This window comes from Anomalospiza imberbis, chromosome 8 (genome assembly GCF_031753505.1).
Source record: "Anomalospiza imberbis isolate Cuckoo-Finch-1a 21T00152 chromosome 8, ASM3175350v1, whole genome shotgun sequence".
Lineage (NCBI taxonomy): Eukaryota > Metazoa > Chordata > Aves > Passeriformes > Viduidae > Anomalospiza > Anomalospiza imberbis.
Window position 1 is genome coordinate 28,658,857 of NC_089688.1, and position 25,853 is coordinate 28,684,709.

Sequence of the window (25,853 nt, forward strand, 5' to 3'; positions counted from 1 at the left end):
ATACCTGTATAACAGCACAGTTACCAATCAGCAAAGAAAGCAGGTGGTGTGTTCTCTGACCAAAGAAAGTAGAAGCCTTACATTTAAACCCACAAAAGAATAATCTTTGCTTTAGTAAGCTGAAGGGATCCAGTGAAGCTTTTCCAGATGGAATTAAACAAAATCTTGGATGTAAGACTCAAACAGAGATATCACAATGCAAATAGCAGGCTTTGTCCTTATAAAGAACATCTGTTGTGAAGTTGTTTACATTCCTACCAAAGTGGAAAAGGGTATCACTAATTCTCCATTGCAGCCAGGCATGTAATGGGGGAGTACAAAGTTACTGCTTAATATTTTTTAATAAACACACAGAGCTTTTCACTAACTCACAGGGGTTTTTTTACCTGAAAAAACAAATAAGGATTTGGGGAAAAGAGAAATATTCTCATTTTTCATGATACTCATTTCCATATAATTTTTCAGGGATTTATTTCTCAATTTCCCATTATTTTATATTTTATTCCATTAACTTTGTAGTCCATTTCCCTCCTGTTACAAGGAGGAAACAGGGTGTCCATTCATGAGTGCCTTACTGAGCACTCTACTAGAAATGAAGAGCTTCCAGCCTGTGGGTCAGCAGTTTGCTCTCACTCTTCCAGACAGAAAAACTAGACTGTTCTTAGCCTGAGTTCCTCAGGAAATTTGAGATAGGCCATCAATTATAGGTTATTACTGCATTTTAATGTTCCCTTTTCTGTTGTCCTGCTGTAGGTTTTTAGAAGTAGTTGAGGTAGTTAAGTGGCCAGCAAGAGCAGGAGAACCAGCACAAAAAAATGTTCTTGATTTACATTGAAAACACTTTATTTGATGTCACAAAGTTACACTGCTTGCTGTATTTTAACAATTTCAATGAAGTTTTAAATAATAGAGTTAAAGCCTTGCTGTTTAGAAGTGGCATTATAAAATTAATTTTTAATAAGTCTGTGATTTTTTAATGCTGGTTTATGATAATTACTAGGTTTCTCACTGTTTGTGGTTTCTCTCCAATAGAATTGCTGCTCAGCATTACATTCCAAGTGGTTAGAGCACTCTCATATACATTTTTGTTTTTAACATACACACACACACATATATATATAGGCTATTTCCTGTAAAGGAAATAGCACTTCGGCACTGAATGCAAAATGACAGCTGTGAATTTGTGCCAATGAACAATTTGACTTTATTCCCTCATGTGAGGTAGACAAAAGTAATTGTCAAATACAAAGACCACCAAGAGTAAAGGAAGACCAGAGATATGTAGGTTGGTAAGAAGGTTTGCTATAAATAAAACCATTCAAAAGTAAGCAGTGAAGTTTGTATATGGAAAAAATAATACTAACAGTGCTTAAGACCAAAAGACAAAATTTATTTGTAACTATAATCCTACAATTTCTAGTTCTTATCAGACATTTCTTATGGTGAAGACCATATTGCATCATCTTTCACCCTACCACTTCTTTACTTTTTGCCTCTACTTTTTGGCTTTTAGAAAAACAATTTATGAGACAATCTGAGTGTATATGATTTAGAAATAAGTTACAGTAACAATTTTTTTATAGTGTCTTGAAATTACGAGCAAAACCTTTCTTTTCTTCTTCCTACACAAACTAGAGAAAAAACTCATAGAAGAAACTTTACTATTAGCACAGCAGCCTGATTATGAAGGGCAATTAGTAATTTTGAAGAACACTAAAAAGACATGACCTGATTGCAGCACAGTGATTAAGATACAGATAGAGATTAAGATTAGGATGTACTGATAGGACCGACAGAATGAAATTAAAGTCACCTTTCTAGCAGCTAGTGATCTACCAAACATCTTATGCTTTGCAGAACTTGGAGTTGAGTGAAGATAATGCACATTTTACTTTTATCCTGAAACATACAGGTTCGTGCCTTTTCCATGGGAGCCAGCAACTGCACATCTTTGATCCTCGACTTGATTCTGATTCTGAAAGTACTGGTGTATGTTTCACATGTGTGGTTAAATTTACATAATCCTGAGTTATTACTATGAGTAATTTACCATATAAAAATCAAGCACATGGCAAATAGCTGCAGGAGTCAAAAGCTGTGAAGCTTGATGTCAAATACTTGTCCCACTGATATTTTTTTCTGAAGGAAACTCTTAGAGAACTGTTAATCGTGCTGAATGGTCATTCTCAGACAGTGAGAAGTGCAGTTGGAGTCAGACTCCTCTTTCTGGGGAGAACTGCTCCTCTGCCATAATTAGAGGCGCTGAAGCACCCTCCACAAAACACAGTAGTTCCTTTAATAAGTGACACTGAACTCTATCCCAGCCTACAGCAGCCTTCTCAGCTTCAAACACAAAAGCAGTCAAGTCTCAAAAACTTCAAAGAAAGCTTTTCATTTTATTTTCTCCTTGATCCACTGATAGAGCAGTTCATTTTCTTGAATTTTGTAAAATGACTTTTCACTCATCAGACCTGTGTAACAAATCACTGTCTCAATCACCAAATGTTCCTGTTTGACTCATCTGCTTTTCCTTTGGCCTTTGGGTAGGAAGCTTCACTTCTGAAACATTTTCTAAATTCACTTTGGTGAACTCTTCCCCCTCAGTTGCACTTTGTGCCATTTTAAAAAATAATTGCATTTCCTGCAACATAATGTGCTAGTTTCAGGGTCTTAAATTTCATCAGAACCCACGTTTTCTTTCTTCGAGCAATCTCTTTCCCTTAAAAAACATCATTTTCTAACACACTACCAGCTGTAACGTGGTGCCTTTTAAGCAGTAAATGCTATAAGATTTTTCCAGGATTCTGTTGCATTCTGCTAACTTAGAACAGGTTTTTCATTAATGATACATTTGTACTCTCATGTATATTGTTTTGGTTTTTGATGGTCAAAGATTTTCTAATTTCTGAACTTTGCTGCTGCAGTCTACGCTAAGACAGTATCTCCTCTGATGAAAACTATAACGCAAGACTGTCAATAATCCTAATATTTTTCAGTGTTAAAATGGCTGGAAATCTATAGTTTTATTCCTCCAGGCTTTTTCTGCCTCAAAGCAAACAGGCAAACTTCACATAGTTATTCTCCGCAGGGAATGTAGTCAATCCTTCCCAAGATGTAAAAGCAAAACCTGTAATGTGAATTATATTTTCAGCCAGGTGCTTACATTTCCAGGTGTACCATCCAGTAATGTAAAATCCAGAACTTTGCAGGAACTCAGAGCATTGTAAATTTTTACACAATTATGCTCCAGAAGAGCATAAAATGGGCTGTGTTGTGATCTTTGCTTACTGGGACTAACTGGAACAGAAACACTGCCCATTTTACACTCATGGTGAGTCTAATCACTGTAAGTTCCATAGAGTCAACCTGACCGTGTTCTCCTGGGTGACAGCAGTTTTTAGCCTATTTCCTTGATTTCTCAGGTTAGACATCAGTCTTCAAAATATAAGTAAATCTGAGCAGGCATAACATTTAGAAAGAGCAGTGAGAACTCTATAGAAAAAGGAAGCAGTAGAGAAAAAACAGCTTCTGGATGACAGAAAACCAGTATGGAGCACGTGGTCCTAGAGAATTAAAAATGTCTGAGTTGTTTGACTAAAACCCCCCAGATTCTGAGTCAGAACCAGCTTGACAGATGTGCCCGTGTTTGACATGATTCAGTGCCATCTGTCTTTTTCCTTACCAAACATCTTCTGCTCGTACCGTGCTGCTTCCCTGCCTGCGTGTTCCCATTCCCTGTTTTCCATGTGGGCTCCCCCACTTAGTCACCCACATTTCCGTCTGCTTGAGGTTTGCTCTTGCCACCCTTTCTGCAAAAAGGGCGGCAAACCCTCACCTCCCTCTCTGTCCCTGTGTCCCCTCAGCTGTGTCCCTCACCCAGGGAGGCCGAGGCCAGGGCTCTGGGGACCCTCCCGGAGCCCTCGCAGGAGCTCGGCCCACAGAGCCCCACGAGAAGCCAGGAATGAACCTGAACGCTTTGTTCCAGCAAATTCAGTTCACGGAGAAGCGGGCGAGGGAGAAGAGGAGCTTCATCCAACAAGGTCAGCCCCACGGGCGCCATCCTGAGGGGCCTCCCCACTCCCAGAGGTGTCCTGAGGGGACTGGGGCCAGGGAAAGCTTGGCAGAGCCAGCATGGCTGGTTCTTGCCTCCAGCACGTTTCTGTGAGGGTGTAACGCTTGCAAACTGAGCACATACTCTTACAGTTTTTTGTTGTCTTGCAGCTAAATGCGACATAAATAGAAGTTATGAAAAAATTAACCAAATAAAAGAAGAGCTGAGCGCTGCAAAAATTAACTTAGAAACCAAGGTGAGCAGGCATATTTATAGTGTACATAATAATGAAATACATTGTGTTTACAGATATACGACCTATTCTTTCAGGAATAAGCACTTTCGAGGAAGTGCTTCACCTGCTGAGAAGCACAGCATGGAGGAAATCTGCACTGCGCCTTTCTGAATTAAAAATGTGTCCGTCAACATCCTTCCTCCCACAGATCTCACCCTTGGGGCTGGCCCTGGCTGTGTTCAGGGCAGGCTGACTTTTGGGGCCAGACCCCATTTCAGCAGTCCTACAACTTGTTACAGCACTTTCCTCCAGTGTGCAGAAGCCATCCCTTGGTTGCCCAGTGCCATTTATTAATGGCCCTTCACAGAAAATATACGGAAACATTCCCTGTATTTATTTCACAGGATCTTAAGTCATAAACTGAAGATCTTTCTGTGAGCTTACAGTTAAGGCTTACGAGTCCTAAGTGTTTTCCTTGGGAGGCCAAAGATAGAGGAAAGTTTCTGAATCTTTTTAGTGATTTTATTACTCTTTCCATTTAAACAAACTGCAGATGTATTTTCAGATTAAGCCACCGGTTTTACAGAGCTTTTCATCAACAACACCTGTGGTTGCAAATTATTTAAAAATCTATTTGCTTGTGTCTGAAAATTAAGTCTAAATACCCTCCCCTGTGCTCTTAAGGTTCTCTGCTGACAGAATGTATGTTCACAACAGGAAAGCATGTGGAGCCTCCTTTGAAGTCAGAGCTGTTGGATCCTATCATTTAAATAAACAACTTCAAGAACCTTTGGGAGATTGCCTCATCTAGTTGTGAAAATAAATGGGGGATGACTTTCATCCTTCCTAAAGCAGTCTCTTCTGCCTTTTGTAACAGACTATATAATATATATATATCAACATTGCTGAGAAGGGATCAGGATAGAACTCATTTACAAATATTTACTGCTTGCAAGTTGCGACTATAATTATGCAGGCAGTTATTCAGACACTCACATTTATGCACACAATCTTAGAGCCCAAAGGTGTTTTAAAATAGTAACTTATTTATCCAACACAGATTATATCTGGATGTTGCTTGTTAGGTGAAGTCCTCAGTAGTCCTACTCATAAGTTTATTTATGAGCATCACAATTTTATGTTTATACTACTAATTAGTTATTGATGCATTCTGATTTATAATCAAGGTTTATGTGGTAGGTACAGAAGGTTCTGAGAGTAGAGCCATTATTGTAAATGACTAATGGGAAGAGCTGAAGAACTACATTTAATTAAATTTTATGTGCTTTACCTATCAGTATTAATGATATTCTCACTGATGTCCACAAAAATACATTTTACTTGCTTGCCTAGTCTGACATTGATTCATTTATAGTTAGGAAATTATACAGAAAATTAGTGGAATAGAAAAATACATTTCAATCAGACTGTATTTAGGGTTAAAAATTATATAGGTGTTGACATTATTTAAAGTAATTTATTTTTCACTACAGGAATTAGCTTTACTGCTAATAGTTCATGTAATTCAAATAGTATTAAATAATGCTTTTCAGCTAATGCTGTTCAATTTAATTTATCCCACACCAAATAACTGCAGTTCTTTACAAGCACACATATCCAACCACGTGCGTGCCCAGCACCTGATGCCTGATCAAGATGATGAGACTGAGTTCAGAAGTTTTTTGACATCTATTTCACAGACACTGCCTGTGGTCAATCAAAGAGTCCTAGGAAATGCAATTTTTCCATCTCTTCTGTAAAACCAGGTAGCATGTAATTGAACCCAAATTACAGCATTTTTCTGTTTGTAGCTCAATCACCTTTAAAAAAAATTAGTTGCAAATGCACAGATGAATTTTGGCAACTTGAAGAAACTACGCTGAATCTAGTTATGTACAGTATTACAAACAGTGATGTAAGACCACCTGCTTTCTTTGAATTAATATGTAAAATAAATTCTGACCTGCAAACTTAGCATGGTGGACATATCAGGGATGAGGAAAAAATCTAGTCTTTTCCTTTCCAACTCTCACATTGCAGTCTTCAGGCATTTCATTCCACTCTCCTCCTATTTTGATCAGAGGCACTTCATCTGTGCCCTTTCCACAGTCATGTGCATTATTTAACTTGAAAATATTTTCATTTTTACCGCTGTAATACCACTCTTATTTGGTGTTTTCTGTTTCTACACACACAAACACTCATGAATCAGCTTGACTGTTCAATTTAATTCCTGATACTTACCCTGTGCCTTTACTCTCTATGGGCAAATCTTAACTTTGCTTTCCCTAGTCATTGCTCTGAGTCAAGAGAACTTGACACTCCATCAAATAAATGATTCTCCTCCTTTAAGACTCTACAACACTTAGCTGTTTCCTATTTGTTATTGTTATAGTTTATCCCACCACATATCTGCACTTTGGTTAGATGATGATACAGTAGATGTGCTAGAAAAATGAGAAGTCTTCAGCAAATTTTGAAAATGTAGTGGTGAACAGCACACCCTCCTATCAGAAAAACTAATGGTTAAAATTAATAAAATGCTAAATAAACCTAGGTGCAAAATTCAGGTTTAGGCCTTGGGGGGGTTTATGATCAAACTGTCAATAACCAGTGAGCTAATTCCCATTATCCTTCCTCAGCTAAAAATTCCAGAAATTGTGCTCAGAAAAATATCCTGCTTTCCTTTTCACATTCTATAGCAGTATTGCAGCGTGGATGACAGGTACAGTCATTCAGCCAAAACCAGGATGCTGGACTGATACTATTTTGATATTATTGTCTTATTTGATTCATGATCAGCTTTACACAGTGACATGGAGGACAGTGGATTATGTTGGGTAAAAGATCCCATGTGGTCAATATTTTTCCTGGAAAAAAAATCTGCTAAACCTAGCAGATTTTAAAATGTCAATTTATAATGATAGAGCAACACTTAATGAGTCTTTCAAAGAAAGGAGACTTTTCACAATCTTAGCAGTATACTGAAAGTTTATTGAGGAAAAAAAAGAGCTGTTATGCTTTTGTTAGTCCAGCAGCTGTGCCAACTCTTTTTAAACTGGACCAAGACCCTTGTGTACAATTTCAGAGTATATGAAACAATTAAACAATAAATTTACATTTTTTTTTCCCTTTTGGAAGGTTCAGCATCTGTCTGTAAAGCAGTTCAATGTAGAAATTCTGAAGAAACATGAAGACAGCTTAGAAAAACAAAAAGCTGAACTTATTAATCAAAGAACCAGTATTCTTAAAATCATGGTATGTTTCCAGCTGTGATATTCACACAGCTCTTTTCTACTCTACAAGAGCAATCAGCTTTAAAATTTGAAAATCTGGAAAAGCTAATGTTTCAATCAGAAAATTTTATTTTTTTTTTATATTAGCATATGTAACAATGTAAACTTAGATAAATTCTCACATTTCATTTAAACCATAATCTGGTAGTGTATGCTGCATTTTATCTCCAAAGTTGATTTTATATTCTTGACTTCATTTTCTAATATTTGCTGTTGTATGAGTGAACTCCAATTCTGACAGATTATTTCCTTTGTAAAAGTAAGCTACGGAAGCCTCACCTTAAACTGGATTGCCTCATCCACAGTAAAAAATATTGAAAAGGATCAAAGGAAAACCCCAGGGAGACCCACACCACATGTTAGCAAATGTGGACAGTTTAGCCATCCTGACATAGCACACAATCTCTTTGGTGCCAGACACACCTCACCCCCTCTTCAAAGGTAGCTACTTACAAGTTTTCCAGTTCTCCCAGATGCTAACCTGAATATTGCCTTCTTCTTACTTTGTGGAGGCTTCTTGGATCTGTACATATGAATAAATGCCACAGAGGAGCAGCCTTTTCTGTGTATATATTTGCCCTTTAAACCAGCAGAGCTAAATTTCAAACATTCAGTACAAATCACTAGTATTAAACATAAATCTTTAGGCAGATATCTTTTTAACTTTAGTCATAGTTCTGCATCACCCAAAGTATTCCCAGTATATATGTGAAATTTGATATATAAGTTATCTTTTATTTTTTCCTTTATTTAATTCAGCAATCAATTAAGACTTCTTAGAAGAAATTTATTATAACCTTACTCTTTTGAATATTTTTTCCCAGAAAACTGAATTGTGATTTTCTATCAACAATAGCATTCTTGGTAGTTGTAAAGGGAGTTAAAGTACATCTGCATTCTGCAGAGGGTTAAACAACACTTTTATTTAGTTTAATAACAAGCTAGAGAAAAAGAGCTGCTATACTATGCTAGTAACTGTAAACAGAATTTTCTAATTTCAGTATGAGAGTTGAACTGAAAATCTGCTGGTTCAAGTCTATAACATAATGTAGTGATTTTTTAAATGCTCTGCTACCAAGAACAGACCCTTCATTTTTGCAGAGAAAAAAAATGTTTAAAATAACAAGCATAATGATAGATAGAGCTGTAGCCTATTTTCATGCTCCTAGAAGAAAAAGTAAATATTTTCTTTACTTTTAGATTTTTTTTTGTTTATTTATTTACTTTCCTACTACAAATTTAAGGATAAAAACCAGTGTGTCTCAGTCTGCCTAGCTTAACAAAAACTTGCATTTTTTTCACCTGAACATTCAGTCTTCCCTTTCTTTTTTCCAGGCAGATGCAAAGAGAAAAATTACTGAAGAGGAAGATAATTTTACCAGAGAAATAACAGAATTTAACAATGAATACGGACTAACAAGTAATAGAGAGCTTCATATTAAAAAGAAAGTCAAGACTGAAATAAATGATTTAGAGAATGAGGCAGCTCTGTTGAAAAATGGTAAGTCTTACATTAAACCAGTTTATCTTGGATTAACACAAATTGATAACATACAGCTGTGCAAACCAGTAATTTTAATTTCATTCCCCAGCTGCCTGGAGCTTCCTTTCAGCACTGAACTGAAAGAGTGTGGTCTGACATACCAAGCATAATTAAAGGCTCTTCTGTTCCCTATCCTCTTCAGCCTTCTTCTGATGTGAGCGCTGTGAGGAGAAGGAGCCAACCTAAAGAGGCAGCTCCCAATGTCTAAATTCAGCCAGCACAGAGCTCACAGTCATACACAGCGACTGAAATAGGTTTAGAATCACCTGTGGCTGAGCACTTCCTTAGCTTCAAAAGAATTGTATACACAAATGTCCTCTAGGATTGGTTCTTTACTGCCACAGTGTAGCTTGATTTTCAGTGAAGGTACAGAGCATGGGATCTCTCAGAGCACAGGGTCACACTGCAGGGCAGTCCTTCCTCAAGGAATTTGGGATCGTCATGGATCACAGGCTGAACATGAGTCAACGACATCAGAATGCCAACACCACACTGAGACACAAACAGAATTCTGACCTCTAACACATGAAAATAATTCCTCACTGTATTTGGGGCAGTTAAGCTCTGAACTGGAGTGCTGTGCATCTCATTTTGATCTTAAACTTAAAAAAAAAAAGTGTTAACCAGCTGGGGAGATTCCACATAAGACCAGTGAGAGTGATAAGAGTTCTGGAGCACATGAGAAGGAAGAAAATGAAAGAGTTGTGACTATTTAAGCTATTAAGGAGAACACTGATGAAAGATGGATATCGGTCTTCAAATTGTATAAGTATCCTGTAGAAAGGAAATAAATATATTCTGTATACCTGTAGTGAACTGAATAAAAAGTAACAAGTGTAAAGCACAATAGAGGAGAGTCTGCCTGACAGCTTAGGAATCTTTCTAAGAACAGTGGACAACTGAAGCTCTCTGCCTTAGAAGATTCCATTACCAAAGGAATTAGGAGTGTCCATTACCAAGGTTATCAAAAAAAGGTCAAACCAGCATTTTTCAGAAAAAAAGAGGTACAGCTGACCCTGTCTTCAGGGGTAGAATGCAGTAGATGACCCCTCAAAGTCCATTCCAGCCTCATGATCTGTCAAGCAACAGCACTTTCAATTCCCCATATCTGCTGTAAGAATATTGAAAAAGGACTGTCTGCTGGAATTTGCACTTGATAACACCTTCTTTCTTATTTCCTGTGGCTAAGATACTAACCTACAACTGAAAAGTCTCTATTTGGTGTCAAATGCTACTTTTAGCATTTAATTTTTACATATTCATGCAGAGCTGGGCAGTTAAATGATCAGTAGTACCTGAAAGGTGACCAAAATTCTTCCCTAAGTTCAGTTGCCATCTCAGTTCCATCTTTTAATTGCATCTCTCTTGAGGCACAACTTGTCTGTCTTTTTGTTTGCTATGCTCCTGGGCACACTGACAACTCTGAAGTGAAAAGTTTAAGCAATTCATAACAAGGAAATTATGTGAGGACCTCCAACTGGTACAAAAAAAAAAATCACAATTAATTCCAGATGCTGTCTAATAGTAAGGTTCAAATATATATAACACCAAAAATACTAAGAAGTGTTTTTTTTCAGTCCTGCTGAGAGATCTCTGTTCTTCACCTATTCAGTCATCTTCCTTTTTTTAATACCTGAATTAACTGTAAAGCAAAACATTCTTTTTATGCCCAGACAACAAAATATGTTGAACAGCCCAATAACATTAAAAAATATTTCTCTCATACTATGAATACATTATATGACATCATTTCCTATGAATGGTGTTATATACAAATTATTTTAGTTTATTTCGGTTTTACATTTAAGGTTCTTTTGACTAGCTGAAGATTGGTAGAAGTAGTTAAGAATATTTAAGATTGTATCATGAATGCTAAAACTGCAATGCATTTTAATTTAAAATGTATTTTTTCTTAGAAATGGAGTCAGTGGAACATAAAAATGTTCAGTTAAATGCACTCCAGCTGCAGAAGAATGAATTAAAGCAGGACTTATTTACTCTGCAAAGTGAGCTCAAAGGTGTGACTGATAACTATTTCTTGTGATAATTATTTCTGGCTTGACAAATGCTTTTGAAATATGTTTGTTGCCAATTTTCTTTTCTCAAGCAAAAGGAATCGTAGTAACAATATTTTAATTTATTTCTACAATATGTAATACATCATTTTTAAACATTATTAGAACAAATATTATGGATTTCAATGAGATTTAATTTAAATCTCATTGATACTGAGGTCCAGAGATCTGCTGAATCATGAGCCTTAAATATCAAAGAAAGTTTGGCTTTTGCTGGTAAATCATATACTTAAATGTAGAATTTAATGTTTCAAAGAACTTAAAATCGACATAAATATTGTTTAAAGTCCTCTGTGTCAAAGGTGATCACAGCAATAGGGAATACTTTGAAATCTGAATTAAAATAGTGTAAATGAGTGTTTTAGTATCTTCTTTCACCTCTAAGTAATGTGTCACAGTAAGAGCTAAGAAAAGCAGTAAATAAGGCCCTAAATTGTTTGGGAAAATGAATGAAATTTTCTAGGTTGCAGTATGTGATTATAATAATAATAAAATAATTCATTTTCTTTATTTAGATGTCTTTACCTTTCAAATAGTTTAATGAAGAAATATTAGAAAATATAAATTTAGAATATGTAGAAGTTCTTTGAATATGGATGATTAATATATATTTATAGGGTAATTTTGATTTCATGTTCAGACCTTGAGAAAGTAATCAGGGAAGCGGAAAAAGTGACGAAAGATTTAGAAGCAGAAAAAGTCCAAGTCACTGAAAAACCTCAGACTGATCCTGAATGTTTAAGGTAAAAGCCTCATGTTAATTGGTACTTAATTTAATTTTAGGAGTGTAACTGCAGTCTAGTCCTGGTAGCAATGGCTATTTTACCTTTCATGTACAACATTGCTTCTGAAACTGGCAGAACCATTCATTTTTTATTAGACAGCCCCAAGTCCTGTTGTCGATCACAGCATTTCACCCTCACATACACACCCCAACGAGCTCAAAACTGCAAGTGTTTGCAGAGGTGTCAGTCAAACCCAGAGGAAGAACAAACTGCTGCTGCTTGGGTGGAAGATCAGTTCCTGAGGTCTGGTAAAGATGGTGGTGGTGCACAAAGCACTGGTGAACTGCCCAGTGCTAATTTCTGCTGCCTGGCTGCGCAGAGCCCATTGCAATGGACTGGGCTGGCCACAGTAACCTCCTTGGTTAGCTGGGGTCTCTATTGGAGCAAATAAATGCAAATTTGTTTTCTCTATGATCTCAGCTATCAGTTCTAGTTTGCCTTCTAATCAAGCTGGTTTAAAAAAATGTTTGAAGATTTAACTAAAAAAATTTTTTGAAGTCTTAACCAAGACAGAAGACCTTGCACAGTCTCCCTTAACAGTGAAGTTTGCTTCTCAGGAATTGAGTGATAAGAGTTTGTTTCTTGTCAGTTTGTTTAAGTGAAACGTTAGGTTTTCACTTCACAGAAAATAATGTAATTTTTTTTTTAAAAAAAAAACAACCTCCAAATGCAGAAAGCCCCATATCACAGAATTTACTACCTTTTTGCTATTTTATGATGGGCCAGATTAAAATGCCTGGGAATATTTAAAAATAATTAATAGACAATGCAAAGGAACTCCTTATAAAGTTAGACCAAAAGATTCTCTAACAGAAATTGAGGAAAACGCAACTTATATTACCACCACAGTGTTTTTTCCTATATATCCATAAGCTTTTGGCAAAAATAAATAAATATAGTGGGGATTTTTTTAATCTGAAAACTTTCAATGGAAAGTTATAACTTTGCAGAGAACCCTCTGCAATTTTCTGAAAGACGATTTGGTAATGACCCATTTTTTGCTGAACATCGGTTTTTGAAAGAAAATGATATATCAGCCCTATTACTAACTGTCTTCAACCTCTTACACAGTGTTGAGACATGGCCAAAATCCCCTCAGCATAAAAATTAATTAGCTCACAATCCTGCATACAGTAGCAAAAAATTTGCATTCAACATATACATAGAAGACACAGTGTAAATAATAATAACAGTAACGATTCTCCAGGACAGCACATTATATTTCATTCCTTTCCATTATTCATTCAATCATGATATATTGGGGTTGGTGATACACAAGGCTGTCAGCTTCCTTCCAGCTAACATACTTCCCTTGGAATAGTTTATTGCCATGATGCCGCTAAATATCCAAATTTGTGTAATTTGTTTTCTATAGTAGGTTTCCTGTGTGGAAGGTACAGAAGTTGCCAACATTATCATACTTATAATGCCCAGCTCTGCTACTGAGATCCTAAGGATCAGTCAAATCCATGTGTGACTTTCTAGGCAGTGAAATTAACTCACAGCTCTTCAGAATGACAGTTTGGGTTTCTCTGGGTGAAAAACCGGATAAAACATATTAAATTATATTAACTGCAAAATCAGCAAGTGTCATTTACAACCAAGGCAAGAAGGATGATGAGATTTTCTTATTTCATGAAATGCTTCCTTTTATGGTCAAGATAAGCTAACATTATTTGATAATTGCATGTAGTGCAAAATATAAAGTGCTCCTATGCTATTACCACTATCACAAAATGCAAGCCCTTCTTCAAGTCTATCAATTTACTCAATACATTTTCTTAAAATTGAAACTTTTTTTCATTTCAGATACTGGAAAAAGTTTAAGACAGATTTGCCTAAATCATATTTTTATCTTGCACTTGCTTTTGATCAGAAAAGCTCAATGCTTCATAGAGAGAGATAGCCCTGAAAAAGTTAACTCAGATGCCAGAAGCAATAGAGATGTGCTGCTGTATTTCCATGTCAGCACTAAGAGATTCTGCTTTTCAGTGGAGCCAAGTAGACAATCCTCATTTGTCTGCCTCTCTATGTCACTGCTGGGCTCTTTACAACCACCCCAAACTTTATCAGACTCATACAACTCTAGCAGTTGTTTGGTTTATTTGTTTTTTTTTTTTTTCAATTTAACAAAGCCTACTCATCACTTCTTGGTTTGAATTAAGAGAATGAAAGGGGATTTAAAGTATTAGACACTGTAAATTGTGCAGCATGTAAATAGTCCCCTGGAGGGTATCTGATCACTCTCTGCTACCTCTGTATCATCAAGAGGATGGAGCCAGAATCGGCACAGTGCTGCACAGTAAGAGAACAAAATGCATAAATTGGAAGTTGAAACAAGAGGATTTGAGTGAATTTAAGGAAAAAGCATTTTTATCATGAGGAGGCACAGCTTGCTCAGAGAGGTTGCATAGTTTTCATCCTTGAAGGTTCTTCTCCAGATACATTTATATACTTCTGTATGTCTTAACAGGAGTCAATTTTGGTCATGTTAAAATCAATGTTTTTGAGCCTTCTGTGTCTGAGAAACAGCTCTTTTTAGCCTAACAAGATCAGGTTTTTTATCCCCATACAGAGTTTATTGCAAGAATAGAATTCCAATTTTCACTGACAATCATTTTTGTTACACATAAAGATGATAATATTTTGACACATGTAATGTGGGTCAGAAATTTTTTTTTTTCCCCTATGATATAGCATAGGCAAAAATACCGCAAAATCTGATTTTTACAGAGCTGGAAACAACACCACTCTAAGTGGTAAAAATACCTTTTTTTTGATGCTTCCTTAGAACAAACATGAGAGACAGTCAGCATCAATAACCTGATATATGTAGCTCCCAAACGCCTTGCAAGTCTGTTACTGTATCACATCCCTAGTCCCAGCTTAAAAATCAATATCAAAAGTAGCTGGCAAGGCAAGAATCTTCATTGCAATTAAGTATATATCTAAAAGTAAATTGCATTTCAGCTGAACAGCGTAGCCAGCTAATTCAAATTACAGCAATTCATCTTTGATCTGAGAAAAATGCCCCATACCACGTCTGCAGTTTCATAAAATTTCTCTGAAATCCATCAAAGAATTGCAAAGGGTCATGAGAAGCACACACCAGTAATTCCAGCAGATGTTGGAGCTGCTGTAGAGGCTTGTCATGATCCACAAAGGATGCAGAAAAAAAATCCAATCAGAACTGGAATGTTAAGCACAGATGTAATTAGCAGGCACCTTGGAAAATACAAGTCTCATGATACAGGTGCGTAATTCAGAGAAATGTTTAAGAAAATAGGGCTTTTTTTGTTCATGGGTGTTTTTTTTTTGTTTGTTTTTGTTTTGTTTTTTTCCCTAAAGAGAGCTGCAATTAAGATCAAAAGCCTTGTTTTAATCATCTGTTCTGCCAATGCCATCCTCAAACACAAAACAGCAGGAAAGAACTTTGGCATCAGCTCTCTGGAGTCCTATTTCCCTGGCAGAGAGCAAGTAACATCACTTAAGTGGAACAATGCAGGAGTCAAACAGACACTAACTGATACCAGTAAATTCCTAACTATGGCATTTCCCTGTTACATTCATTGTAATTACTGCATTAATTATTTATTCTTTCACATTTTAATTTTAAATTTTGTGTTGCCTTAAGTAAAACAGCCTAGAAATAATTTTAGTTGAAGTTCATTTAGACTAAAACCAGAGCATTTCTACCTAAAATAGATATCTTTCAACCTATTTATAAAGTAGAATAAGGATAAAATGCTTCTTTGAAACCTTAATTTCTCTTCTACTTCAGAAAATATGTAGCAGAAAGGAAATGCATGAAATCTGCTTGCTTTGTAAATAGTTCACAGCTTTGTAGACATGTCTAAATCCTAAAAATATAGTATTCCTTCTTATTCTTCAAAATCCAGAAAAAGAAACCTTAGTACCAAAATTAGCAAGGAAAAAGTAATTTTTTCTTTCATACCAATCATACAGGAAATATATTCTTTAGAGCTCAACAAATTGTTCATGAAAACAACAGACTGCCTGCCCCCCATGCATTCTTCTGTTGGGTTAATTTTTTTTTTTTTTTTTTTTTTTTTTTTTTTTTTTTTTTTTGCAATTTAACTTGATGTTAAATTTTATAATCAGAAAATATCAGTCTCTGGAGTAATATATGTGGTTCAAAATGAGTTTTTCAATGGCAATCTCCTCATTGATTTTTTGAGCTTTTCTTTTTAATAGCAGTGCCTAGTGGAACTATTATAGCTTGAATTATGTTAAAATGGCTTTCCATTATGAATTGCAGAATGGATTTACAAAAAGCAGATCAAATCTGACTAATGATGCCTTTCTTTGATAAGGCAACAGATAGGTTAGACAAAGAAAATTCCAATGCCATCCATCTAGACATTAATAAAGTATTTGATGCTATCCCACATGGAAAAATACTAGTTAGCCTAGGGAAGACATATTTTAAAAATTAAGTAAAGAAATGTGTAATAGTAAGAACAGTCATAGGTCTGCAATTTAAAATTCTGGGACTCTAAGGTAACAACAGTCACAGTTGGTCTTGCTTAATGTTTTAATTAATGACTTGAGAATAGAAAGCGTTTCAAGACAACATTATCTTAAACAATTAAACTCTACACCTAGCAGAAGAGTCACTAAAAAGAGGAGGAATATGATGTATACGGTGCAAGTTTATCTACTTGTACATAATTAGGGACTTCAAAAACAGGTACCTGGAAGCAGAGAGGTCTGAGTATACTGTGTGTACAAAATACAGCTATAAACATCAAAAGAAAATATAGCTATGGGTGAGATAAGAGTTATTTAAAAAAAAAATACCAGGAGGGTGTCAGAATACTTTGTACAAATCTCTCACCTACTTGTCAAAAAATATTCATTCAGCCTGGAATATGAGCAGAGCATGGAGATCCCATAAAGCAGAATGAAACAAGGACAATTCTAAATCCTTTTTAGCTCTGAGTGTATCATAACCATGAAGAAAGCAGTGCATAACAGAGATACTAACTTCAGCAATAGAGTAGCCATATTAATATATCCAGATTAAGATCTCATTTTCTCTGTTCAATAGAAAAATCAAGATAATTGAACTGGAAGAACCATTGACCCCTATTTACTTTCCGTGCCTTTCAATAGGAATCTTTTTGACCTCTAGAAACACATTTCATTTCACATCTCACATACATGCTTGTGTACTTTTTCTTTCCTATGTAGCTCATTCTTACAGTTTCAATGAAAAATAATCCACACAACTTTAGTTTGCTGTCTGCACAAAAGCAAATCTCATCCTAAATGTGCAATTTAGTGTGCCTTAACCTTTCCATGTTTATTCACCTATTATTATATATTCTTTAAATTTGTCTTGTGATGTTTTATGTATTTGGAAAATACCACCACACTTTTCAAGACCTCTAACTACTCTTATGAATAGGTGCCTGATAGCATTCACAAAATGAAAACTTTAATCAGTGGTAACTATGTATTTTACATTTTATCTAGGACAGCAAAAGCAGAAAAGTTCTTATTTTTCTTAAAATAGCTAAATTTCTTTTCATTTGCCTTTGATTTCCATTGTTATGTTGACTAGTACCTTCTTTGTGTTCATGTTTCATCTTCTTGCTAGGCTTTATTATTACTATTAGATCACTTGTTTAATTTTATTATCCTTCTGCTCCATCAAGCACAGACTTTTATATTTAATTGTGTAACTCAAGTACTTGACTTTATATTTTGGGATACTGTATTCCATTTAGGACTTGTTTTTTCTCTTCCTCAATCAATTGATAATAGTCTGAAATTTATTGACTTCTCCAACTGTATAAATAGCATATTCTGTTTAGTAGTGTCAGCATATTGGAAATACCAGCAAAATCTTGCTCTCATTGTAGAAACATACACATTAATTTAATCCCAGTGTTAATCCCTGAGAATTACCTCAATGTCTGACCTCTACTTGAGCTTGAGACAATAAACTAAAGTCTTCTTATACTTTTCTTCAGTCCCAATAAAGTTTTAAAACACTGATAAATGTATCTCCTGATATTCATGATATCAGGATTTTTCTGGATGAAATCCCAGAAAAATCAAGATATGTACTCTCAAATTATATATCGCTGCTTAATGAATTTCATTTTGTACCATGGATTCTATACCCTGTATATCAGTGTCAAGCAATTTTGTTTTATAACATCACACAATGTTTTCCCTCCAATTTATGATTAAAAAATAAAATGGTGGTCATAAACATGGCAAAGAGAAAAAAGGAGAAGGAAAAAACTTTGTACTTGTGTCAGCTAAACATAACTAAGAGTCAGTGTGCTCCTTCTGCAATTCCAACAACAATTAGTTAGGGTCTTTCAGCCCCACTAAGAAAAAAAAAAGACTAAAATCACACATCAACCCTACCTTCTAAAGAAATTATTTCTCCTTTAAGACCTAACATAAAATTATTCTTGGAATGCAAGTTTTGGATACTAAAGTCTTGATCCAGTAATTTGAATCTACAGATGATTTGCAGAGAGACCTGTTTGACCATAACATTATTTTCTTCTGAGTTCAATTTATAATACCAGTATGTATTGATTTCAAATTATTTTTCCTCTTTGCCACGTGCATATAGAGCTGAAATTCAAGAAGAATGTGTATCAACCACAAATCCCAATGACATTTAATAGCTGGGCTCATTTCAGAGCTGCCGAATCGATCATCTTCAGTGATCTCCTCCTTCTTCATCTCTGTCACTTCTAGCATTCAAGACTAATGGAAAATGGGCCATTGATAGCAGAGCTCAGTCTAGGACAAGATAGCATCCAAAAAATGCTGATTTTTTTTTCCCCACCTACTTGATTTAAGGCTAGGTTTAGCTATTGCAAATGTGGCATTTCAGCTCCAGCTGTTCATTAGAGCCTGTGATACTGTAACTTGCCAAGACACTGTTAGTCCACTGCAGTGACTCATTTTAAAGCTATATGTTATTGTCAGCAAGGAGAACAAAATGCTAAAAATAAAACAAAACCAAAGGACATGGGGAGCCAAATGCTAATGTGATTTTTCAGATTATTTTTCCTAAGAGATCTCCCTTTTTTAATAGTCATAAAAAGGGTATAACTGTAAAATTAATCCTTGTTCTAGCAAAAGTTACATCTTTTTCCATTTTCAAAGGTGAGAGAAAAACCTGCCTTCCATCGAGACAATGTAGTTTCATGAATAATTGGTTTGCACATTCAATCTGATACTGGAAAGATGAATATGAATATCCTGCTTATCTTAAATGTAAAATGAAAAAACTGAATCTGCTTTCAGGTTAAACATTTTTTTTAATAGTTCCATTGTCTCACATTCCTTCTGGTAAAACTTCATCATTTATTCAGTAACTCAGGCATCCCCCAATGCATTAATTTTGTAGACTGTAACCTAACAGACAGCTCTTATTTTGTGAGTATATTATTCCTGATACATACTGTAATTATCTAGCTTCTAAATAAAAAAGAAGGAAGACCTGAAAGCAGAATCAATTGATTAATGTAAGAATTAAACACCACATTTGAATGAATGTCTTGTATCAGCACTACCTGATGCTATGTAAGGAACTGTGCTGTCACTACCATTAAAAGTCTTATAAAATATTTGAAATAAAATTTTAAAATCCATACACAAAATGTTAGTTTCAAAGCACATCATCAACAGAAATTAATTCACAATCCCAAGACACAAATAAGCAACTCCTACTGCTTATCTTCTGCTTGTTCTATCCCTAATGTGGGCCTAGCATGGACTGGTATCATTCCTAGCTAACAAGTGGCAAACAGGCTGTGCATCAGTTTCACAGTGTGAAAGACAATGGCAGAGCCTTTTCTCTGAGACCAGCAGACTCTGTCTTTCCCTCAATAAATTAAACTGAGTAGGGCTTTTGTTTGTCTCAAGCAAATTAGGGTTCTAATATCATGCTAGCAGAGAACACAGAGAGAAAAAATGCAGAGACAAGGCAATGAAGTTAAGCAGATTAAATCAAGATCACAAGCTGATCCTAGACCTTGAAGTGAACTTCTCTCAGTGAAATGGACTGAAAACTAACAATGTACTACAGTACAGTGAAAATTTTGTTTCTTAAAGCATAGTCAAAATTCTCCTTTCAGTTCTTGTGAGTGTTATGAGAAATATTTCTGAAGGAAAGGATATTTACTGCTTTATAATGCAAGCATACAGAGCTCATACCTTTTGCATACTGATGGTAAGATATTTGCATTTTCCACAGGAACAGCAAAATTAACGCCCAGTCTTACTCTGTTGTTCTAAAGCTGCACAGTGACTGAGCTATTTCTCTGCTTAAAGATGCACCTTTTAATAAAGCCATTTCTATGTAGAAAACCAACTCTCTTTGCACTAGGACAGCTAAAGAGGTACATCATCTCTATAATAAGGTCTAATAATTTACTGTCTATTATAATACATAAAAGCAAAAATAGTTGCTACCTTCTGTTTCAACTTCAGAAGAAAAAGGGTCCTGCTTTAATGCATTGGTTTGGCTATTTAATGACAAGCAGAGTATTTTCAGTCTGTATGTTCCAGAACATTCAGATTGATTCCTGAAACTGTATTAAGGGTAAACAACTTTATCTTTGTCATTTTGCTTTTCTTCTGACAGCCATGAAAAGACCCAGTATAATCTCATCACCTTGTATTTATCAGACTACTGAAAGTTCTGCCAGAGATTTCTCTGGGCCTACCAAGTATTAATTTAAACCACTACAGTCACTGATGTGCAGAGCTGAGGTATCTCCTTTGAGCAGGACTAAACGGTTTTCTCAATGAAGAAATAGCTATATTAAAAGTAATCCTTATTGTAGAAAAGTTGGAAAAGTCCTGGCTGGGAGTACTGGGCAACAGTGAGTGCTGAGGAATAGTGGGAGCAGGGAGGAGAGAAGAGGAACAAAAGCTGTAGAGTTTGTGGAGGGGTATGGAGCAATGCTGGCACAGGGGCAGCAGAGCACCCATCTATCCAACATTCTGTCTCCAGCAGAGGCTACAAGAAGATACCCAGGAGAGATAGTAACAGCAACATATGGTACTTTCTGAGTATCACCATTCCAGTTCACATGTTTAAATAAGGAAAACCATGACTACTGAGGCCATATATCTTTTGCAGTTTATGGAAACAACACAGTCCAGAAATTTGTCTAACTAGCAAACTTAAATCCTGACCAGGAAAATAGATCAATGAGGCTTTTCTCACACAAATCAAATTGAGAATTGGGACCAAAGCTGAAAAAAAAGTTACCCAGCAACAGTTCTCTGACCTGAAAATTTATTTGATTTTGGACACAGACTTAAGAAAGAGTTGGAAAAATGCAAAGATGATAGTTGGGAAAGTGTCTGTGAGACCCTTCAAACAGAAATTGAAATTCTGCAAATGGTATGTCATTTTCATTATGTATTTTAAGTGTTTGATAATTTTAGTTTTAGAGGTGTCCTTTAGGATAACTGGCAGTGGTTTTAGATAAGCTGTTTTTTATGCTATGCACATGCCTAGATGGCCTCTTGATGCAGAGGCACTCCAATATTCAATTGTTTCAGCTTATTTCCAAATTTCCAGGAATATAATTTCTACAGAAAAGGAAAGTACAAAGAAGAATTTAAAGATACACTTTTAGCAGAAGAAAGATGTATTGGGGTGGGGGGGACTTATATAAACTGTTAGTTTATTGAAAGCTGCAAAAGATTATGCATTTAGGAGCTAAAATAACCTTTACCTCCAGCTGCCAGTTAAATGGAAGATGGGAATATGGAGAAATAAGATGATAATAACATCCTTTCATCTAGTGTTTTATTTTGTCCACTCACAAATTCCTTACAAAAACTTACTAAAACATGTTTTTCTCTGGAAGTCAATCCTAACTTCAAATTTCTTGATTGTCAGTCTGTGTCACAATACAAAGAGAAAAAATATTTTGAAGTCCCTTTTGGGAAACAAAGGTTTTAAAGGTTCATTTTAGAGCCCCTGATTGAGCTGTACAAAGACACAGCTGCCACTACCATCAAGCAGGATGACAGTCCTGAGGAATTTGCATTACTCAGTCTTATAATCAGTTTCAAGTTTCTGTTGAAGTAATGTAACTTACTTGTACTTTGTTAATTTTTTTCATTTTTTTTTTTCAGAAAGAAAAATAAAATGGCTCAGTGTTTAAAAATTTCTCTGTTAAAAATGCTATGCTTAAAATATTCATTTTCTGCAATTCCATTCTTTCTCTTTTCCAGAATTTATCACAAAAGAAGTCTTCAGGGAAATGAATATGTGGCATATAATATGGAGTGTCATAGAAGCAAGTCTGAGAATTTTAAAATTGTTTTACTCCACTTCTATCAGATTTGCTTCTATTTTGTTTGATTAATTCACAGTTTGTATCTGCCTTTACTTTTCATTAAAATAAAATTTGATTCATTTAAAAGTGAGCAGAGGTTTGTGTTTTATCTTCAACAGCTGTCCCTCTATAGGTTCCTCTTTGTGGCCCATGGAGCACAGTACCTGGTAAACTACACATAAGGCTCAGTTCCTACATTAATAGCTCTATTCTTTATGAACTATTTTTCACATGAATGGTCTCCTATTTTTAAAGGTAGTGGCATGGTCTTATTTGAGAGGAAGATTGCTATTACCATCAATAACTCTTAACAGGAGCTGTGACTATTTCATTTATTCCTCAACAATATAATGTACTCCCTGAAATAGCTCAGTTTCAGCAACACAGCTTGACAGTCCAGAAAAGTTTGCAAATCTGCTGAGCTCTAGGTGCCTCTAGTGTTGGTAAGCCAGTCTATTACTTAGCTCTTGCCTTCTGATAACACAAAAAAAAAAAAAAAAAAATTTTCTCCCTCTCCCACAGCTCACAAAATACTGGGTGCTTCAGCTCTTGAGAGCAGATAAAACCGTATGCAAAATGAAAAGTCCACATTCCTAGAGGGTTGAATTTTGGTTAAATCAGAATCCCTGTTCACTCCAGCATGTAGGATGTATAACTGTAAGAGCAGTTCCCAGCCCCACAGTGGGAACTGACTTGATCATTCAGGTGCTCACAGTAAAACCACGTAAGAGCATTCACTCTGCTCAGCCTCAGTCCTCTCTGTGGCCACAGTCCCATCACATCCCACTACATGTGCAAGTACTTTTCAATGCTTCCCACCCGGGGCTGGGATGGATAATTGCTCTTTGCTAGTTTTTCTACACCCTGAGCCCTCCAAGCTACGGTGAGTGTCTGTCACCCATAAAACTGCAAAAGATGTTTTATTAAGAAGGGAGGAATAAATCACTTTTGGAAGTTGACCAAAATCTGCCTTAGATGGAGAAAGCTTTTCCTCTTGGGATACAGCTGCGGTTTGAAGTTTGGCAAGGTTTGATCTGCAGCACTGGTATCAAAGAGTCTTCTGATCCACTGGGTTAACTAGCATAATTCCAAGTGGTTGGAATTACCATTCTTAATAACCAGTGCTGTTGGAGCTGACATCCTTATAAGACTTTTTTGTCTCTTCCCTAAGAGAGTTCCTCTTAGGATTGCTTGATTTTAAATAACTTAGTCCCGCAGGTTTCTGTGGGACCATCTGACTTCTAAAGTTAGGCAACTGCTGCTTGTGGGTTTGATCAAATCCAAAATAATACAGTTATGTATTAAAACATCTACGGGCAGCTATTTCTACAAGCAGTGCTATTTCTGAGTTTAATTGATGAAACATAAATCTGGGACTTGCTAGAATGGCTGAGTTTATCTTGATCATTTTTTCTTCATTTAAGAAAACTTGCTTATGTTGAGTGTATTTGGCAGTAAACCAGGAAAACCTTCTTTTTAATTTTGTGCTTGTCTACTTATAGTTGCTTTTATTTATGAAAATCCTTGAATTTCTTTTGAAATTGTCTCATATTTATACAGCTGTTTGGTCCATATAGATTAAATATTCAGATATACCAGAGCTTACTGGCTTACCTCAAATGCATATTTGAAATTTTAGTCTAAGTGAAAGGAGAAATAGTATCCAATAACTACCAATTAATACTATAGATTAATGTCCCTGTATCACCTGAACAATCATCTGTGGAAAAAAAAATTATGGTAAGTTCTTTTCAAAGGCTTCAAATTCCAGCAAACCAATTGAAAGTTCAGGTTTTTGTGTGCGTGCATCCTTTTATGTTAGGCGTGTGTGCATGAGTCTGTGAAAGACTGACTTCTTGATTACTGTAGTGGGATTACAGCATAAATATAGCAACATTTGTAATAACCCAGATGGTTAAAGCTTTCAGAATCAATATAAGAAAAAAACCCAAGAATAAAGATCACCAAAAAAAGAAAAGTGAAACAGAAATCAATACAAATCCTATTGGGCTAAACAAATCCCTCAACAGCTCTGGAAAAAAGCATGCCAGACTAAACCAGTCGTTGCAAGGTGAATGTAAGACATACTAATTTTTCCAAGTATAAAAAATGCATTTGTCACCACTGTGTTAGGAGTGATGTAATTTTGGACAAATACAGTACTTCTGTTTTTAAGACTCTAACTAAAAAAATTAGTAAAAATTTGTGTTCTGTGGATTTTTTTCAATTGTCAAACTGAGTATGAGTAATATTTTAAATAATGAATGCAAAAGACCAAATCTTTTGTTATGCTTAATAAATACAAAAAAAAAAAAGAGAGAAGAATTGCCAGGTTGCCATGAAAACACACAGACTTATTATGAATAAGTGAATTCTTTCAGAGATGACATAAAAATATCTTTTTAAGTGCAGGTTGCATATTATATGGATGTAGTTGTCCCTTTTTAGGCCAGGACACAGAACACAAACCATATGGCTTAACTGTGTAAAAACTGCCCCCATGACCTAATGTTATTTCTCCAGAGGTGAAGCTATTCTTAAAGCAAGGAACACCTACAATGAGGGGGAAAAAAGCCATGCAAATAAAAGGAATTAAAATGCAATTATTTTGTATCTTATTGAAGAATGATCTAAGTCATCACATTTTCATGTTACTTTATTCATTATAATGAATATTTCAAAGACTAATAAGAAAACCACTACAATACCTGACCACAGAATGAAATTGCAGGTAGCTAATCCAACAGTGCCCACACAAATTGTCTCTAATTGGTTGACATGAATATAATTGAGCTGCTGATAGTGCCAAATTAATGTCATAAAATGAAGAACAGCAAGAAAAAAAAAGGTCATAAAAACCAGTATCTGTAACTGAATGACAGAATGAGAAAAATTTCCTTTGTATGACACGGGGAAAATACATCAACTGAGATGCCATATCCTTCTTCAGCTGACCCAGCTATGGGGTCCTCAGGCACAGAGGGAGCTGACAGTCTCCAGCTACAGGGCTGGTTGCCTACTTTGAGGCTTGATAGTTTGGCAGTTGACTAATCTAAAAAAATTAGACATCAAGATCTGTGTGGACCAAGTGATTTTGGATGAAACTGTGGGTATCTCTCTATACTGTCATGCTGGTCCATGTTTAACCTCATCCCAACTCAGCTAAGCTCAGATGCAGAGCAAATCCACTGGCTTAGCACAAGGCATCTTCTGTTTGATAGTGCTTTGTAACCCAAGAAAGGATTTCACCGCTGACTGAGCTGGAGAAAGAGATAGGGGCCTTATAGAAAATCTTCAGGTGATTTCCATGAAAAAAGTAACAGGCTTAGCAGCTGTGCTACACACCCATTTTCAAGGATGACAATGCAATAAACAGATACTGGCTAAAGAGGACCAGCAAAATAGCTCCAGTTCTGTGAGGTTAAATGTGGCACTGCAGTGGAGTAACTAGGTAACAGATCAATGACTCAATCAGACAGATCAACAGATTCAATGTCTAATGACCTACCT

At 35.7% G+C, this 25,853-nt stretch overlaps 1 protein-coding gene across 9 annotated transcripts; it reads left to right on the plus strand.

Annotated features, from left to right (window-relative positions):
• The first annotated feature begins 3,893 nt into the window (after nt 1–3,893).
• Nucleotides 3,894–22,394, plus strand: CCDC172 (coiled-coil domain containing 172). 9 transcript variants are annotated; one of them, XR_011001514.1, is made up of 8 exons: nt 3,894–4,040; nt 4,222–4,307; nt 7,428–7,544; nt 8,918–9,083; nt 11,042–11,143; nt 11,841–11,943; nt 21,002–21,397; nt 22,240–22,302. XR_011001514.1 is itself a non-coding variant. In XM_068198172.1 (8 exons), the coding sequence occupies exons 1-8, from the start codon at nt 3,962–3,964 to the stop codon at nt 22,270–22,272; spliced, it is 774 nt and encodes a 257-aa protein (XP_068054273.1). In that variant the 5' UTR covers nt 3,894–3,961; the 3' UTR covers nt 22,273–22,394. The 9 variants fall into 9 exon arrangements, 4 of the variants coding, with proteins under 4 accessions (XP_068054273.1, XP_068054277.1, XP_068054274.1 ...); XR_011001515.1 differs by having other exon boundaries at nt 21,005–21,397; XR_011001516.1 differs by having other exon boundaries at nt 21,190–21,397.
• Nucleotides 22,395–25,853: the final 3,459 nt, after the last annotated feature.

What these genes read in the sequence shown, in the direction of transcription:
- CCDC172 (XM_068198172.1), top strand. Translation starts at nt 3,962, where the DNA reads ATGAACCTGAACGCTTTGTTCCAGCAAATTCAGTTCACGGAGAAGCGG. An exon ending in GGCAGCTCTGTTGAAAAATG is followed by an intron (nt 9,084 to 11,041) that starts GTAAGTCTTACA and finishes ATTTTTTCTTAG; the next exon opens with AAATGGAGTCAGTGGAACAT. An exon ending in ACTGATCCTGAATGTTTAAG is followed by an intron (nt 11,944 to 21,309) that starts GTAAAAGCCTCA and finishes TTTTGGACACAG; the next exon opens with ACTTAAGAAAGAGTTGGAAA.